This window comes from Vicia villosa, linkage group LG5, assembly GCF_029867415.1.
Source record: "Vicia villosa cultivar HV-30 ecotype Madison, WI linkage group LG5, Vvil1.0, whole genome shotgun sequence".
Classification (NCBI taxonomy): Eukaryota; Viridiplantae; Streptophyta; class Magnoliopsida; order Fabales; family Fabaceae; genus Vicia; species Vicia villosa.
Window position 1 is genome coordinate 150954222 of NC_081184.1, and position 19857 is coordinate 150974078.

General features: G+C 31.8%; 1 protein-coding gene across 2 annotated transcripts; it reads left to right on the plus strand.

Annotated features, from left to right (window-relative positions):
* Positions 1–2620: 2620 nt before the first annotated feature.
* LOC131603186 (shikimate kinase 1, chloroplastic) lies at positions 2621–8034 on the plus strand. Of its 2 annotated transcripts, none has more exons than XM_058875462.1 (11): positions 2621–2799; positions 2890–3100; positions 4705–4763; positions 4919–4973; positions 5067–5139; positions 5274–5361; positions 6449–6531; positions 6639–6768; positions 6913–6991; positions 7334–7398; positions 7544–8034. In XM_058875462.1, the coding sequence occupies exons 2-11, from the start codon at positions 2929–2931 to the stop codon at positions 7598–7600; spliced, it is 861 nt and encodes a 286-aa protein (XP_058731445.1). In that variant the 5' UTR covers positions 2621–2799; positions 2890–2928; the 3' UTR covers positions 7601–8034. The 2 variants fall into 2 exon arrangements, with proteins under 2 accessions (XP_058731445.1, XP_058731446.1); XM_058875463.1 differs by having other exon boundaries at positions 2919–3100.
* The last annotated feature ends 11823 nt before the right edge of the window (positions 8035–19857 follow it).

Genomic DNA, 19857 nt, shown 5'->3' on the forward strand with positions numbered 1-19857 from the left:
GATTTATCTAATTTATATATAGTGTAAATACACCATTTATTCAATAAACTTAAAAAGTCAAAATTTACTTATAAAAAAATATGGAAGGAGTACAAAATAGAGTGGTGAGTCTTGTATAAGGATGACAATTTGTAGGGTCGGGTGCGGGTTTCACACTACTCAAACATGCATCCGAAATCACCACCCAAACCCGAAGGCTATTCGGATGGTAAAATAACACTCACGTTCACATCCGTTGGGTTCGAGTTTTTTCACCCGAACCCGCAACAAAACACATAAAATACAACAACATTAAAATTTTCCATCAATTTTCCTACAACTCTCCAACAACAACATTAGAATTTCCCATCAACATTGAAATTTAAATTAAAGTAAAATTTTCCATCAAATTTATTATACTTGTGTATATATATATATATACACTACCGAAACTCGCACCCGAAATATCAAGTGCAGTTAAATCCCGCAGGATTGGGTCCATCCATAGTCTTGTGACCTTTATATCAATAAATTGAAAACAACTCTAAAAAGAAAATATAAAACTTTCCCAACCAACCCATTAGAAAATTAGGAAAGTGGTTAATAAACCTAAATAACTAAAAACAAAATAAATGACCCTAATGGATTTAACACTAATGAAGTGGTGGATGATACACATTAAAAAAACAAGATAATATTTTTTAGGCTTAATTACAATTTTAGTCCCTCTATTATCCGTTTTTCTTGTGTTTTGGTCTCTCTATTTTAAAATCCAAAATTTTAGTCCCTATATTTTAGTTTTTTTGAGGATTTTGGTCCCCCTGCAAATTCGAAAACAATTTTAAATGAAATGACGCTCACATTAATGATGTATTAGTGTCAGTTTAACAATGAACTGTTCAAAAAAAATTAATTTTATTTAAGATTTATGTTGAATATGTCATCAATTTGAGTTTCATTTTATTAAAAATTACCTTTGGATTTGCAAGGGGCCAAAATCCTCAAAAAACTAAAATAAAGGGACTAAAATTCCGAATTTTAAAATAGGGAGACCAAAACTCAAAAATATGGATAATAGAGGAACCAAAATTACAATTAAGCCTATTTTTTAAGACTGGTTTTAAGTAAGTGTGTTATTAAGCGGAATGGTATTATTTGAATTTAATTAAGGTCAATATAAATTAAGGTCAATATAAATTGAGAATGAATTTTGAAATATGTTGTGTGTCAACCACTTCAAATAATGCTTGGGTGACTTAAATTTTCTGATCACATATACAAAATGAATTTTCTTCATCGATGCTTGAATTAAAATTTATAAAGTTGAGTTTTTTTTTTTATCTATATAAAGTAGGATAAGATTGCTTAAGAAAAGACAAAATGTATATTTGTAAAGTAAGATAAGATTTGTTTAAGAAAAGAGAAAAATGTAGACATATAAAGTGGGATAAGATTTGTTTAAAAAAGAAAATAAGACTAGGTATGATGATTTGAAATATATTAATATAGTTTTATTATATTAGATAAATTTTATATGTGTATATTTGATATTGGAACAATTTAAATGTGTTTGATTATTTTAAAATAGAATTAGTTTTACAATTGAAATAAATATATACAAAGTTATAATTTATAATTTTAGCTTTTAGATTTTAAATATAATTTTTACATTGAAATTTATTGTTTACTCATTTTTATATATGTTTTAAAAATATTTACTTCTACATAAATTTATTTAAATATAAATTACTTTGTTTTTAATTTATTTTTAATTAAAATAAATTTTATATAATTAATCAAAAAATATTTTTTTTCCTGCAAAATCAACCATACACTAAAAAGTACTAGCATAACAATAAAAAACAATTATTAATAGATCATTTTAATCTATATAATTAAATTCCTAAGTCAACATCACTATAAGACTATATTAACATTAGTTCATATTTAAAATTATAATTTAGAAAAAATAGTACGTTTAACACAACTCTTGGATCACACCTACCACAACTGCCACCAATCCTGCATCCAGCATGTTTGCTGTGGTTGGTAAGTGTCAATCTTCATATTATTAGTCAATTACCACTCACTCAAAATGAAAACAACCTCTAAATAAAAGATTTGGTTCAACATTGTCCATAACAACAACAAAAAAAATCAATAAAAAATGTGTATCTTATAAATTATAATTGATTTTAATAGAGATGTACTAATAATATAAAAATATTTTATAGTATATTGTATAATTAATTAAAAATTTATAATTTGACTTAATAGAATATATATGATCGTTACATCATATTTTTCTTATCATAATTTTTTTAAAACTTTTTACATTGTTGGTAAAAATAAACGTGTGATACCCAATTATAAACGTGTGACCCAATAAAATTTAAATTTTGTTAAATAAATAAATAAATTTTTAATTCATATAAATTTGATTTTATTTTTAAGGTTATCTATGATGCCACGTCAACATCACCGCGTCAATATAGTATCACTTGAGGGAAAATATATTTTAAATATTTGTAAAATTCAATATTTAGTATATTCATATTTATATTAGCAAGTTGTACGGAGGAAAAACAATGAACCTTTGAATAAAAAATAAAATAAAACAATGAACCTTGCTTTATCAATAAAAGAAAAAGTTGAATTTACCTTAAAAAGTTGGAATATTGGATCTTGTTCATGTGCGCGCATAAGAAACATTAAAATAAAAATAAAAATAAAAAGAATTCCACTCTCGTATCCATTTTTCAACTCCAACTAACATTCTCATTATCAACTTCAATTCATCCCTTCCACTTCATTCTTCAGGTAAGTTTATTTTATTTTTAATAATATCGATTATTATTTGTTTCGATTCAGTTTCTGTTATTTTTTTTTTCAATTTCTTTGTTTATTCAGAATCGTTAATTGGGGAAAAATCTTCGTAGTGTTGGTGTAATGGATGCTAAAGCTGTTCAAACGTTGAATTTATCGGGTTTTACCCGACCCGAAAAGTTGGTGGGAAGAACCGGATTATCTTTGAGTCGAACCGGTAAACCGGAAATGGTTCGGATGAGTCGCCGCAAGAATGTTCATATGGAGATTGCTTGTTCTTATAACAACATTCCAGGTTTTGCTAATAAATTGACATTGCTTTTTTTGTTTTGTTAATTTTTCCTTTTGTTTTTTGAAAGTGTAGTTTTTGATTTCTACTCTTTATTGTCATTATTGAAAGTGAGTTTTTTTATTTATTTATAATTTTAATCTTAATTTTTGGCTTTTCAGCAATTGATAGATGCTAGGTTGTTGCATGATACCAAAATCATTCAAGTCAAATAAAGTTTTACTTGCTTGTGTCATTAATAACTTAATATCCTTCCAAATTCTGCAGTCTATGAATATCTTCATCTAGAAACATTAATATGAAAAGCTTTTGAAATGAGCTCTTTAATTATCTGCAGTAATCTGTTTTTGGCCTAATTCAGTAATCTCTTTAATTATCTGCAGTAATCTGTTTTTGGCTTAATTCAATAAGCTCCTTAATTATCTGCAGTAATCTCTTTTTAATTTAATTCAATAAGCTCTTTAATTATATGTAAGTAGTATGTTTTTGGCTTTATTCAATAAGCTCTTTAGGATAGAAAACAGTGAAAACAAATGTTGAGAATGCAAATAATTTTGAAGAGTCGAAGGAGGATATAAATGAGAGGTTGGAGACGAGTTTTAGAAATATATAGTTTTCGCTTAAGTAGAAGTAAGATGGAGTATATGGAATGTAGGTCCAACAAAAGAAGAAACGTTTCTAACCTAGAGGTGAAAGTGGGAAACCACATCATTCCTCAAGTCATATGGTTTAAATAGCTTGGTTCCGTAATATAAAATGATGGAGAAATAGAATGAATGTAAATCATCGAATTCAACTAGGTGGCTGAAATGGAGGGCTTCGGGGGTTCAATTTGATGCAAAGGTAGCTAAAGCCGAAAGGAAAATTTATCAGACTACGGGAAGACCTGCGATGTTGTAAGGAACAAAATGTTGGGTGGATTAGAATCAACATGAGAATAAAGTAAATGTAGCAGAGATGAGGATGTTGCGTTGGATGTGTGGTAAGACTCGACAGAATAAGATTATAAATGAAAATATTAGAGTGTTGGGGTAGCACCTATAGTAGAGAAAATGGTGGAAAATAGACTTAGATGGTTTGGGCATCTAGAGAGAAAACCTGTAGATTCGGTTGTAAGGAGAGTAAATCGGATGGAGAGAAGTCAAATAATTAGAGAGGGAGGAAGATCTAGAAAGATCATAAGATAAATTATTAAGAAATATCTCTAGATTAGCGATTTGGATGGAAGTATGGTACTGGATAGAATATTATGGCACAAGTTGATCCATGTAACCGACTCCACTTAGTGGGAAAAGACTTGGTTGTTGTCGTTGTTATATATTCAAACACAAGTAGCTTATGGAATTTAAGCTTTTTTGTCAAACTTTGTCATACAGCGAGCTCTTATATGGATTAAAAATACTTAAATTAAAGCGGTTACCAAAGTTCCCTCTAATAGTCACACCAGCTGGACATTTGAGTTGAGTGTACTTTCTATCAGTGAAAAGTGTGTTGTTTTGAGTAGATGTAGTACTTGTATATGCTCACACTAGGTTTAATTTGTTGCTGACTAACATTGGTGCTGCCCCATTTCGAATGCTTATATTTTGTTTCTTTTATTACTATTGTAGCTTCGATATTGGAATCAGGAGGCCATAAGTTTCCCCTTGAGGAAGAGTTGATTCTGAAGGTAATAGCATGTGCTTTCATAATTTTTAATTAATTTAAGCCAATTCATTTTAGTTGATGTTATATTATATACTTCCGTTCTAGTAAACAGTGGGATCAACAAATAGTAATCTTATATACCATACCATTTTCTTACTTGAACCGATAAATTTGCAGAAAAAATCGCAACAGATCCGGCCGTATTTAAATGGACGCTGTATATATGTTGTTGGTCAGTTTCGTTGTTTGATGTCTTGTGATTACACGGTACGAATTGCAAGTATGATTAGTTTAACATTCAAAATACTTACTAATTGACTTGCAGGAATGATGGGCTCTGGGAAGACAACTGTGGGGAAGATTATGTCGCAAGCGCTTAGCTATTCTTTTTGTGATTGGTTAGTATGTTAATTTCTTATCTTTGTTCATAGGGAAAAAATGTGTTTCTGAAAAACATAAATTGTGTAGCATTTGAATATTCAATAGTCTTTGGTTATAAAGGAACTCTATCATTTTTATGTGTATGTTATAGTGATACATTGATTGAGGAAGAGGTTGACGGAAACTCTGTAGCTGATATATTCAAGCTCTATGGAGAATCTTTCTTTCGTGATAGGGAGGTCAGTTGGAAAGGGCGGTTTCAAGTTTTTATATTCTTCAGTGTTTCGATTTCTTCTTAACTTTTCTGAACTTTTAGATTTTCTTATCTTTAATTACATCTTAGTACCCTTATTTTCTGCTTGTATATATTATAAGTTGCTCCAAGGAGATGGGAGATCAACCTGCGTGCTGTAATACCAATCGATGGTGGTACTTAGAAGTGTCACAATCTGGATAGTATAGAACACCAAAACAAAGAGAATCCAGATAAACAAAATATTTTCCTGTAGTTTGTATGATTTGCTTCAGTATTTCCTTTTACTGACTGGCTTCAGTGTTTCCTTTTACTGGATCAGTTGAAATTCTGTCCCATAACTTAGAATCTTTTGTTGAAATAGAAGAACATTTCCCCAACCAGTTAGGAGTGGTATGGTAGCGATAGAAAGAAAATAACGTGTCTCTATCCACTGAACTCTCTTGGAACATGTCCTCAAGAAGAAAAGAGTTACAGGGAAACACCCACAGGTAACTTGAGAGTCATGCCTCTACCTGTAGTGATTTCCTAAAACCAACTCATTATCCTCCAACTTCCTATTTATTCTCCCCTTAACTACCCAAACTAATTTTCTATTTTCACTCATTCTCGTGACGTAGCCACACAACAGAGCCAGGCTTCTCTAATTTGGGCCTAATTTTTCTTCTACTTCAAACTTGCGGCCCCAACATGTTGCTATGCACTTTCTTATGTATAAGGGACAGTGGCTATGCCATGAACTCCCTGTTTAAAGACATGTTATTTTTAATCTCTACAATTATTTAGTCGCAAGCAACAAGCTGAATCACTTGATGTAATAGGTAGTTTGATATTAACCAAAGTTGAAACTCTGGTCCTTCAGTTAACGCTTGTTATAAGATTCTGGAATGCAATATTAATTAAAGTAGATAGCATAGTGTTTGATGATGACATGTGGGGAGAAGTAACCCTTCATATCTCCCAATTGATATTATTCTATATGACTTTGCTGACATTAAGATATTGTAAAATGTTCTGGCTTTCCTCTGGTTCTATCACACTTTCGTCATTCATTTTCTTATTTTTCCTTTCAGACTGAGGCATTGCATAAGATGTCCCTGATGCGTAAATTTGTCATTTCTACTGGTGGAGGTGCTGTTTTGAGACCCATCAATTGGTATAAGAATTAACATACTAATTATAATGAGCTAAGTTTATGACTCACTTTCTATTATGAAATCTTTCCTCATCTTTATATGTATTTGTACGTGAATGAATTACCAGGAAATATATGCACAAGGGCGTTAGTGTTTGGTTGGATGTACCGGTGGATGCATTGGCAAAAAGAATTGCAGCCGTGGGAACTAACTCTCGCCCTCTTCTACATGATGAAGCAGGGGATGCTTACACTGCGGTAAATTGTTTCACATCCATAGAATTTTTTATTTTTTGTGTGTGTGGCAAAGCATAATATATTAAGTATCTATAACTTAGGTCACTGAAGGTGCATAAAAAATATTTTGCCACAATAATTTGACTAATTGTAATTCATATGCAGGCTTTGATGCGCTTGTCTTCTCTTTTTGAAGAAAGAGGTGAATTCTATGCCAATGCAAATGCCAGAGTCTCGTTAGAAAGTATGTCTCTTTTCTGTTTTGAAATTAAAATTGTAAAGTTGTCCAGATTCTGTAGGAAGAACGGGAAGACACTTTTGTATGCATTTACAACCTCGTGTGATGTCCGTAGTTTAACTTTTTTTTTTTATTTGTTTTTTAAATTACTTAGTATTTCAAGATTGCCTAAAATTAAAAGTTTAAAACATATGTTACTGTATAACTCCTCCACTTAAAAAGACTGATCTTGTTTCTTTATAATCTCTGGTGAAGCTCAAACATATTATTTCTTCAAGTTGTAGCTCAAGCTTCCTTGATATAACAATCAAAATGCAATTTTTAATGCTGTGTTGTTGTCGTGCGCAGATATAGCAGCAAAACTGGGCCGAAGAGATGCATCTGATTTGTCTCCAACCGCTATTGCAATTGAGGTCTTGAACAGTTTCTGCTCCATGCTCTTGTAACTCCATTTCAGTTTGTTAGTTTTGGGCTACCTGAAACGTTCCTGGGTGCTAAAGCTCAATCTAAATTCTTTATATCTGATGTATAACTAGTATATTGTTCTGTATCTCGCAGGCACTAGATCAAGTTGGCAACTTTTTAAAAGCAGAAGATGGTGGTTATGCAAGATAGTATGGAATTTGCACAATCATGTTTTGATTGTTTATATTTTCTCTCTCTTCGATTTTCAGTTTGCAATTAAGGCCATGCTGTTGTGCATTGTTTTTTTGAAGTGTGGAAAATAAAAATAAAAGTTAATGTATCATGGCGCATGGCACATGTTTATGCATAATTTCTGTTGGCAACTAAGCTTCATCTGACAGCCAATAGCAACAGTTTGAATTTTAGGTTTTGTTTGTTGTTAATGTATATACTAAATATTCTGGTTGATGAGGTTGTTGCTGTAAATTAAGCTCGGTTGATCAGTTAATGTGTGAGTTAATTGCTGTAAGAGATCGTATGTTGTAAAAGTGTCACTTTATCGTCTATCTGATTTCTGTTGTAAAAGTGACAATTTATCCGTTCCTGTACGAAAGATCAATCTATGGAACATGTATTATTTTTAATTTCTGAAAACAATTTCTCAATTTAATCACCATTGCATGAGTGGTTCTGATGAATTTCTACATTTTACTTAGAGATGTTCTGATGAATTTGACGATACAAGATTTTTCTGTATAATTTAAACTACACACTTCTAGAATAATATCAAAATGGCATATATAAGTTAATAAATTCATAGTACATAATAAAGCCAAATCTAGAGTACAAAATAAAATATAATAGAAAATAGTGTTAAAATAATACAAAAAATATAAATTACTGCGTATGACGGATTGCGCCTCCTGTTCCTACGCTGCTTCCTTTACTGCAGACATCAGTGCCTCCCCCCTCATGGCATCCATAATGTCCTTCACTACAAACCCATCCAGAAATAGTCTCCTATCAATACCGTCTGGCCAATCTCCACGATACACTGACATTTAGGCAGCACATCAACGACATGACCAACTATAGTATGCTCCTCCTTAAGTATATCCAGATGAGCTTGTATAGGTGGATCTCTCAGGGCATCTTGTATCATATAGAGATGTGACACCCTGAAGTACCACCGAATGTAGCCTTGTATAACACTCCAATTGTTAGGAGCTAAGATACTTTGTGTCTCATATGGTACCATATGAAAAATATAACCATGAAACATTGTATTCATGTCTCGGCGTTTCATAGCCGAAGGAGCAGACTGTTAAGGGTCTCTGGGAATAAGCTGCATATAATCGAAATGCCTCATGACACGCTCTGGCATATGAAGATACGTCAAACGTGAACCGCGAGCCAACCAACCAAAGTAGAAGGCAAGTCATCCAATGGGAGGGTCTCACAGTGAAGGACATACGCGTTGAATTGCATATCCTCTACTACAATGCAATCAAGATACACTCTGTATGGATGCTTCGCCTGGTTCCCTCGGAGTGGTTGAATGCCATAACATGTGGCATATCCTCGGTGTAGGTCAGAAAATATGACCATTCAAATATGTGTGAAAAGTGTGAGAGAATCTAAGCAAGGAAATGATACGTTTAAATAATTAGTAAAAGATGCAAAAGTGGATGTACATTTTAAGTATTATGAAAATGACATAAAGTAATACACAAATATTACCTTCAAAAGTTGTGATGTTGTTTGTAACATGTTTCGTCTTCCACATACCACATTCGCCTAATTTGAAGTACATGTATACGAAACAAGCGCCACTCCGATTGTACTCATGGACCGAATCCAAGTCATCAAAGTATTGCAGGTATACCACATCAACATATGTGGCACTCTTGTCCGCGAAGATGGTTGTATCTGAAGGATAGAAAAACACTTAGAAATGGGGGGTTTGAATAAGTGTGACTTTAAAAACTCTTAAGATAAAAACAATTGCACAATGATTTTTATCCTGGTTCGTTGTTAACGAAACTACTCCAGTCCACCCCCTTAGAGTGATTTACCTCACCTGAGGATTTAATCCACTAATCAACCTTGATTACAATGGTTTTCCACTTAGATACCTTCTAAGTCTTCTAGAGTATTCTGATCACACCTTGATCACTCTAGGAAATACACTACTTAGAAACTTCTAAGTCTTCTAGAGTCTACTGATCACAACTTGATCACTCTAGGAACCTTTTACAAATCAATGTAAAATAAATGTTTACAAGAGTATACAAATGCTTCTTAAAAAGCTATAATCACAACTGTGATATTTCTCTTAAGTTCTAAGCTTAAATCTCACTATATTACAAGAGTAGTGAGGTTGAAGATGAAGTTTGAGAGCTTTTGAATTTGACAGCGTTTCTGTATTTTGCGCAAGAGTTGTGTGTTCAGCTTCTCATCAGAACTTCTATTTATAGGCGTTATGAGAAGATGACCGTTGGGAGCATTTAATGCATTGCGTGATCCGTACAGATTTGCATTTAATGTTTCACTCTTTTGTCAACTACCTCGAGCCTTGCTTTTCCTGCTTTAACTGACTTTGCCTTTAATAGCTTCTAACGTTCCTTTTGTCAGTCAGCGTAGCCTGTCATCTTGTACTTGCTTCTGATCTGATCTTTGTAGATACAACATTTGAATATCAGAGTCATTCAGCTTGGTGCAAAACATCTTCTTGTCTTCTGACTTTGAAGTGCTTCTAGCGTGATACCATAAGAACTTCAGTGCTTCTGCTTCTGAACTCAAGTTTTTCTGATGCTTCATAGACCATGTTTTGATTCTGCTTGACCATCTTCTGATGTCTTGCGAGAGCATGTTCTGATGTTGCATACTTGAACCTTCTGAGTCAGTGCTTCTTGCGCTGAATTGTGCATACTCTTTATATATTTCTTGAAATGGAAAATGCATAGGATTAGAGTACCACATTGTCTTATACAAAATTCATATATAATGTTATCATCAAAACTAAGAATATTGATCAGAACAATTCTTGTTCTAACAATATCAACCAAATACAACAGGTATGCTCTAAGAGCGCATACTCAATGGTGCACAACTTGGCCAACATCAGAGCAGATTGCACTTTATTAAGCAGCAGCTGTTTATAAAGCTTCTCTAGGTATCAACTTGAAGATATGTCGAGTCTCATCAAGCTATAAGATTCAAAGCTCTTGTGTGATTCTAAAGATAATGATGCTAAGACTTGAAGCTTCAAATTTGTGAAAGTGAGGAAGCGTAAAAGCTCGTCTGGTTGTGTCCGTCTGAGTGACTAGTGTCTCATAAAGGCACAAGACCAATTTTGGAATTACTTAGACAAAATCAAACACACACAATAAAAACTTTTGAGAAGACATTCTTTATTTGGTAAAATCATCTGAAAGTGTTTTTAAGGTCTAATTAATTAGTCAGGGAACTATTTAATCAATTAGCGGCCTTTTTGAAACTGGATAATCAATTGGCCCTAATCAATTATTTTTAGTTTGTAACATCTACAATTGATTGAGATAATATTTAATGATTAAGAGCTACTAAATATCAATACCTTTCATCTGTGGCTCAAACAATTGATTATTCATGTGTAACAATTAATTAGCCTAAACGATTATGGTTGTTAATTCACCCCTGAATTGTTTCTAAATTTAAACCACATTTTATCATATAAAAAAAGTGTCTCTCTATCATTTTAAATAATATAGAAAACTATCTTTAATCCTAATTTCTCACACTTTCATTTTTTTAAAAAAAATCTCTCATTTTTCTTACATATATTTTGTCTTAGTTCTTTGAGAGTGTTCTTGTGCTTAGTAAGGATCTTTGTTCTGGGAGAGAGCATAATTGTAATTAACCAAGACTGTATTATCTATTGAGTAAAATATTCTTCTATAAGAAGTTTTTTGGTTGTGAGCTAAACACTGAAAACTATTGTTTGGTTTAAGGATTGTCTTAGGAAGTCTCCGTTTGGTTTGTGAGTTTTTCATGCATCAAAAGCTCTTTTTGGTTTGTGAAGATCAACCATCAAAATCTCTATAACGGGCTCCTGAACTATGTCCGATGTAAAAAACTTGTTGGTTTGAGATTATCCCATGTACCACCTCATCTTGGTTTCTGAGCTCAGTATGGTGAGAAAAGCTATTTTGGTTTAAGATTAACCTGTGTAAAATGTGATCTCAGATCGAAGGTCAGCTCGTGCAAAACCTCAGTTTGGTTTGGCGGAGAGGTAATATAAAATTATATCTGAACTCAGAGGATAACTAATGTAAAACTCCTTCTTGGTTCGAGATCAACCCGTGCAAAATCAATGTTTACTTTAGAGGATAAAATTTGTCCGTTGTTTGGTTGGAAGTTAGTCATTAAACTTCATATCCTTGTAAAAGGAGGTTCGTTGTCACATCCTTTTAAAATCTCTTAAGATAGTGGATGTTCTCAAGAATAATGACAGGGCATAGAAGTATAGCAAGTTAGGTTGATCCTGTATAAATCTCTGGTATCTCTCTCTCTCTCATCTCTTTCACTTTATTTTCTTTCCGCGGGGTTTCCATCTATTTTATTTTTTTTGCTGCCTATTCACTTGTTTGTTTTAAAATTCTTTTAATCACTGATTTTAGCAATGATTTTGTTTTCAATCAATATTTTTCAAACCCACACACTTAACCCCATATTGTGGTTGGATTCACATGTCCAACAAGTGGCATCAGAGCCTAACTCATATTTAAAGATGACTTCAAACTTAACAAGATGACCTTCCTAAACATGCCTCCACCGTTTAATGGTGATATGTTTGATCTATTGACATTATGTGTCCAATCTTTTAGTAAAGACTTTAATAGGAAGAAATTGAACTTTTGTATCTTTAAATTCTCTTTGTGTAATAAGCTTGGCCATTTAGACCCATTTTGTTATGATAAACCAAGAAGGTCTAAAGGTAATAACCCTAAATCGCTTAAAGCTACTAACGCAGCATGATCCAATGTTTAACAACTGCAAATCCATTATTTCTTTGATAACTTTTTTAAGAAACCTCTTAACTGCTTTTGTAGAGGGATATGCCTTGGTCACCCTTCAAGCTATGCAAACTTTGGACTTAAAAATATCCTAAGTCCACAACCTCTGATAAGTGTGTCAAACTAGTCACCTTTAAACCATATATCTTCACGTCGAAACACCAATTGGTGCACGCCTTTTTGAGATTCTGGAGATGTTTTGTAGAGAGAGTGATCCTAATCTTGTGGATATGTTCATGAGACTCTTCCAACCATCTTGGTCGACGTAACAAGTGTGTTAAGGCTGAACTTTTTGATACTTAGCCAATTTTAGACGTGGTTATTGACATTATGTTTAGAAAGAAATTGAATCATCACATCTTTAAATGCTCTTTCTGTAACAAGTTTGGCCACTTAGAGCCATTTTGTTATGATAAACTAAGAAGGTCTAAAGGTAATAACATTATATCTCTTATAGCTACTAACGCACCATGATCCAAAAAGGATTTAGGTACCAAAGGTGAAAACTAGATTTATTTTTTGCAGGAATGCTTTGTAGATTTAATGGAGCCTTAATGAATACTAAATTATTAAATGAAATTGTGTAAAGCAATTGTATACCTTGAGTATGCAAGAGAAGGTCTTGCGTGATGGAGTTTGATGATCCTGATGCTTGCGATCAAAGTATGTTCGTTGATGTGTATTTGGCAATTGATTCTCTTGCGCCAAACATTAGAACCTTCTCGCTTTTTTTATTTAGTAAAGTATTTGTCTTCTTTGATGATGTTGATGGTAGTTTTGCTTTACTCTCTTTGGCATCGTAAAAACCTATTATACTTGTTAACCACATAGAGCCACACATTACTCGTGGTTCGACGGTTCCCAATGCTCTCAAAAAAAAATTGTACCTTTTTTATAAAGTGGACATGGAGGCTAATAGAACTAATTAGATTAGTTGGTCGTCGACGTAGGCAAGAACTAATTAAAATATTATATTTAATTCTAAAATTAATTTTCTATACAACGATTTTAATTTGTAGAGTGAATTAAATTAATGTATAGGTTTAGTATATATTAGTTTGATGTGAATGATTTATTTTTTGTTTGTATTAGACAAGTCCTTCATTTTAATTATGGAACTTTTTTGAGTTATTTTTAAATTATTTGACAAGAATTTTATTTATGTTTTTAAATATTTGTACATGAAAAATTAAAAATAATTAAAGTAATTAAATATGTTAATAAAATTTAATATACTAGACATAAGTTCAATCTCTAGTAAATGTGTAGTAAGAAATACTAGTAATTTAAAAATATAGTCTTAGAAATGATTTTTATTTGGGTTCACGTGCAGAGTGAAGTGCAGAAGTGAGAGGTAGTATGAATTAATTACAGCTATTGAAAAACATACTCTCAGTGATCAACGTTTCAATAACTTTATTTTGATAAAAAAAAAATAAGTTGATATGGCCGAGTTGGTCTAAGGCGCCAGATTAAGGTTCTGGTCCGAAAGGGCGTGGGTTCGAATCCCACTGTATAATTTTTGTTGTTGATCTAAACACCCTTATTTAATTTTTTTATTTTTTTTCTCTTCAATTTTTTTGACCTTATTTAATTTTTTTATAATTTTTGTTGTTGATCTAAACACCCTTATTTAATTTTTTTATTTTTTTTCTCTTCAATTTTTTTGAAACATGTGGATTGTTCATCTAAACTCACAACAAGAGCTTCCTCTACTGCACCTTGTGTTGTTGATCTAAACACCCTTATTTAATTTTTTTATTTTTTTTCTCTTCAATTTTTTTGAAACATGTGGATTGTTCATCTAAACTCACAACAAGAGCTTCCTCTACTGCACCTTGTGTTGTTGATCTAAACACCCTTATTTAATTTTTTTATTTTTTTTCTCTTCAATTTTTTTGAAACATGTGGATTGTTCATCTAAACTCACAACAAGAGCTTCCTCTACTGCACCTTGTGTTGTTGATCTAAGTCTAAACACCCTTATTTTTGCAATTGTCAGCCAAATTTCTATCTCAACTAAAACTTATATAATGATATAATAATAGACCTTCTTTTTTTCGTTGAATATACATATATATCAACAATTCATGATGGCAATGGGAAATATGAAGATTTCATTAAATTCAAGTTCAAATTAATCTTTTCCGTTGAATATATTTATGGTCATATTTTTAATAAAACATCAAATGATTTTTTTACGATGTTTTGAATATTATCTATTATCATATGTTGATTAACTAAATATTTACATTTTTTTAGCTGGTGGAGTAGTTCAATTGATTCTGTATTTTTTATAATGTAATAAAAAATTATATTTACAATTTTTTTTTCATATTTTCTATTGGTCTAAAAATATAAATAAGACTACATAAATCTCAACTAATTAGAGAGAAGTCAATATGTCACTCTCTAAGAAGAAATTTATTCTATTTTCTATTGGTAAAATTGTTTTTAAATAACTTTTACTATTAGAATTATTGTACAAAGTGATTCAAATATTATATTTTCTTTTAGAGATTATCATTCTCTAAGAAGAAACTTATAATTTTCTTTTTAGAGTTTATCATTCTCTAAGAAGAAACTTATAATTTTCTTTTAGAGAGAAGTCAATATATCATTCTCTAAGAAAAAACTTATAATTTTTTTTTAGAGAGAAGTCAATATATCATTCTCTAAGAAAAAATTTATGATTTTTTTTTTTTAGTAATAACCATGTCTTAAAATGATTTTTACATTTAGAATTATTGCACAACGTGATTCAGAATTTACACAATAATGCCTATGGGAGTAGCTTCTAGGATATAAGACTACCTCGATTCAAATGGAAAATTTTGAATTTCTTTAGATAAAATTATTTAAAAAATCTAATATTATAAATTACTAGGATTGGGGTGGTCGTCTTTTGGAGTGTCATAATTAAAATTGCATGTCTTTTCTACCTTAACGGTTAAGGTTTTGTTGCTTGTCTTTAAAGATTTTGATTTTAGTTTTGTGTCATTGAGTCCCCTCTTCATTTGCGCATCTCTCGATTAAGTTTTAGATCCATTTTTTGGCATGCATAATTCAAATTGTTTGATTATAGAATAAACAATATGCTTTAAGTCATTTGGTCTAGTTTTTGGATCAAGAACTATATTTGAGATTTGTTCAAGTCATACATTGGTAGAATCTCAAAATCTCTTCAAAATTGAAAAAAGTTAATATTCTAGAAGTGTGATTTAAATCACACATCCCCTGGCTCGAATAAAATGAAATAGAAACTTTTAGGAAATGTTTATGCTATCATGAATCGAATCAAAACATGTACTTGATTCGAATAACAACTTGCACTTAATTCGAATCATGCAAGAATTCTTTTATATGGTTTACCACTGTCTCATTTGATTGGAATTAATGTTTCACGAATCGAATCATGTGGCTTTAATCACACATCTTGTGACTCGAATTACGTGGATGGGTTCCTCATATGTTTTAAATCTTGATTCAAATCACTTTTTCATCTGACTTCGAATCAAACATATATAACATGGTGATATTCTCCGTCATCTAAGGACTCCATGTCATTATCCTCACAGGCTATGTGAGCCTTCTTTCCCTTTTATGAGGTCTCTTAGATTTCTTGTGGTTTTTATTTTCCTTTTTGCCAAAGGTAGTTTGGTATGATATGCCCGTCCTTTCCATATAGGAAGCATGTGGGGATGAATGAAGTTTTTTCCTCACTTTTATCTTGCTCTTCTTTTTGTTGTTTTTCATGCCTTGGGAATTTTTTTGAAGTTTTGTACTAAGACAGACATGTCACCATTGGAATCGAAATCCTCGACTTTAAGATCTATACTTTAGTTTTTCTTTTCTCCTTCCTCGTCAATGGAAATCCTTTTTAAGCTTTGTCTCATGTTCATGTAATTTACCAGAGAGAGGGAGAGATAGAGATAGATAGATAGATAAATAGATAGAGACGGAGTGTTTGTGTGTGTGTGTCCACGGTTTCCAGATTGCAAGATTCATAAATCGCAATGATTTTAGGTTGTGAACTACGGTTTGCGCATCTAAGAACTTTCACAACCAATTCCTCGTTTTAAAGAGTTTTTCCTAGAGTTCTCATATGGCTCGCGATATGGGTAAAAAGTGTTTGCATTTGATTTATGTTCTCTTCAGATTTCATCTTGAAAATTTCATACTCGTGAGTTAATGTGTCTGACCTTCCCTTCCTTTTAGGGAATGTTCGTTGGACTTCATGATAAAGTTTTTTGCTGCCCCTCGAGGAAATACAGATAATCTATCCAATGAATAAGTTTTCCAATTCTTATGACCGTGTGTAAATCGGAGTTACAGTTCTCAAGTTATGGCAAAAACAACAAAATGGTGCATCAGGTTCCGCGCTAAGCGCCCTTTGTACAGGCTAAGTGCAATGTGCGACTTTGAAACTTGTATAAATAGATTTAGACAAGATTTTTAGGTTATGGTTTGGGTATTTTTTTTGCTCCCAACTCCATCAACTTCATTCTTTGATGTTAAAGCCTTGAAAACATAATTTGGAGTTGCATCTTGATGATCGGAGGTGAATTTGCTTTAAATAAAACAATTGACATACATGTTGATGATCGGAGGTGAGTTGCATCTTGATGATCGGAGGTGAGTTGCATCTTGATGATCTAGAAACGAGATTGCTAAAAAATAAAACGAGGAATTGGTTGTGAAAGTTCTTAGATGCGCAAACCGTAGTTCACAACCTAAAATCATTGCGATTTATGAATCTTGCAATCTGGAAACCGTGGACATACACACAAACACTCCCTTTATATCTATTTATCTATCTATCTATCTCTATCTCTCCCTCTCTCTGGTAAATTACATGAACATGAGACAAAGAAAATAGTGTATATATACGTTGTAACACTCCAAAAAAAGATGTAGCTTTAGGACAACAATTAGCCATATCACAAAGTAATAAATTTAAACTCTGACAACCACATGGAGTATAAAATGATCTAGAATTAATGCCTACAAATCTTTTTTGCACTCTTTGATGTTTTCCTTTCATATTAGACCCATTATCATAACCTTGTCCTCTTAGGTTACTAATATCAAGTCCATTAATATTTATCTCATTTATAATTGTATCAAAAAGACCTTTTCCAATTGTATCATTTACTATTAAAAATTCTACAAAATGTTCAAAAATTTGTATTGGAGTAGAAGAAATATCAACACATCGTAAAACAAAAGTCATTTGCTCTTGATGACTTATATCAAAGGTGCAGTCAAGTATAATTGAAAAATACTTTGCATTTTTAATTTTTTGAATAATTTTTGTTTTAATTTAATTTTCTATCAAATTTATTAATTCATTTTGTATCATATGCCTAAGGTAATGATTATGAATTTCTTTATCTTTAATTCGACGAATGTGTTCTTGCATTATAGGATCAAATTCAGCAATCATTTCAATAAGACTTAAAAATTTTCCATTATGTTCTTGATAAATCTTTTCATTTGTTCCACGATAGGCTAAGTTGATTCTTCCAAGAGTTTTAACAACTGCAATTATTCTAAATAAAACATTTCTCCAATGTCCTATATCTCTATTTATTTGTTCTTGAGAATGTATGTCAATTGTTTTATTTTTTAGCAATCTCGTTTCTAGATCATCAAGATGCAACTCACCTCCGATCATCAAGATGCAACTCACCTCCGATCATCAACATGTATGTCAATTGTTTTATTTAAAGCAAATCCACCTCCGATCATCAAGATGCAACTCCAAATTATGTTTTCAAGGCTTTAACATCAAAGAATGAAGTTGATGGAGTTGGGAGCCAAAAAATACCCAAACCATAACCTAAAAATCTTGTCTAAATCTATTTATACAAGTTTCAAAGTCGCACACCGCACTTAGCCTGTACAAAGGGCGCTTAGCGTGGAACCTGATGCACCATTTTGTTGTTTTTGCCATAACTTGAGAACTGTAACTCCGATTTACACACGGTCATAAGAATTGGAAAACTTATTCATTGGATAGATTATCTGTATTTCCTCGAGGGGCAGCAAAAATCTTTATCATGAAGTCCAACGAACATTCCCTAAAAGGACGGGAAGGTCAGACACATTAACTCACGAGTATGAAATTTTCAAGATGAAATCTGAAGAGAACATAAATCAAATGCAAACACGTTTTACCCATATCGCGAGCCATATGAGAACTCTAGGAAAAACTCTTTAAAACGAGGAATTGGTTGTGAAAGTTCTTAGATGCGCAAACTGTAGTTCACAACCTAAAATCATTGCGATTTATGAATCTTGCAATCTGGAAACCGTGGACATACACACAAACACTCCCTTTATATCTATTTATCTATCTATCTATCTCTATCTCTCCCTCTCTCTGGTAAATTACATGAACATGAGACAAAGAAAATAGTGTATATATACGTTGTAACACTCCAAAAAAAAATGTAGCTTTAGGACAACAATTAGCCATATCACAAAGTAATAAATTTAAACTCTGACAACCACATGGAGTATAAAATGATCTAGAATTAATGCCTACAAATCTTTTTTGCACTCTTTGATGTTTTCCTTTCATATTAGACCCATTATCATAACCTTGTCCTCTTAGGTTACTAATATCAAGTCCAATAATATTTATCTCATTTATAATTGTATCAAAAAGACCTTTTCCGATTGTATCATTTACTATTAAAAATTCTATAAAATGTTCAAAAATTTGTATTGGAGTAGAAGAAATATCAACACATCGTAAAACAAAAGTCATTTGCTCTTGATGACTTATATCAAAGGTGCAGTCAAGTATAATTGAAAAATACTTTGCATTTTTAATTTTTTGAATAATTTTTGTTTTAATTTAATTTTCTATCAAATTTATTAATTCATTTTGTATCATATGCCTAAGGTAATGATTATGAATTTCTTTATCTTTAATTCGACGAATGTGTTCTTGCATTATAGGATCAAATTCAGCAATCATTTCAATAAGACTTAAAAATTTTCCATTATGTTCTTGATAAATCTTTTCATTTGTTCCACGATAGGCTAAGTTGATTCTTCCAAGAGTTTTAACAACTGCAATTATTCTAAATAAAACATTTCTCCAATGTCCTATATCTCTATTTATTCGTTCTTGAGAATGTATGTCAATTGTTTTATTTTTTAGCAATCCCGTTTCTAGATCATCAAGATGCAACTCACCTCCGATCATCAAGATGCAACTCACCTCCGATCATCAACATGTATGTCAATTGTTTTATTTAAAGCAAATCCACCTCCGATCATCAAGATGCAACTCCAAATTATGTTTTCAAGGCTTTAACATCAAAGAATGAAGTTGATGGAGTTGGGAGCAAAAAAATACCCAAACCATAACCTAAAAATCTTGTCTAAATCTATTTA

Bases quoted from the DNA above. Each gene is read 5' to 3' on its own strand.
- LOC131603186 (XM_058875462.1), top strand. From the start codon at position 2,929: ATGGATGCTAAAGCTGTTCAAACGTTGAATTTATCGGGTTTTACCCGA. The intron at 6,532-6,638 runs GTATAAGAATTA...ATGAATTACCAG, and splicing joins GTTTTGAGACCCATCAATTG to GAAATATATGCACAAGGGCG. The intron at 6,769-6,912 runs GTAAATTGTTTC...ATTCATATGCAG, and splicing joins CAGGGGATGCTTACACTGCG to GCTTTGATGCGCTTGTCTTC.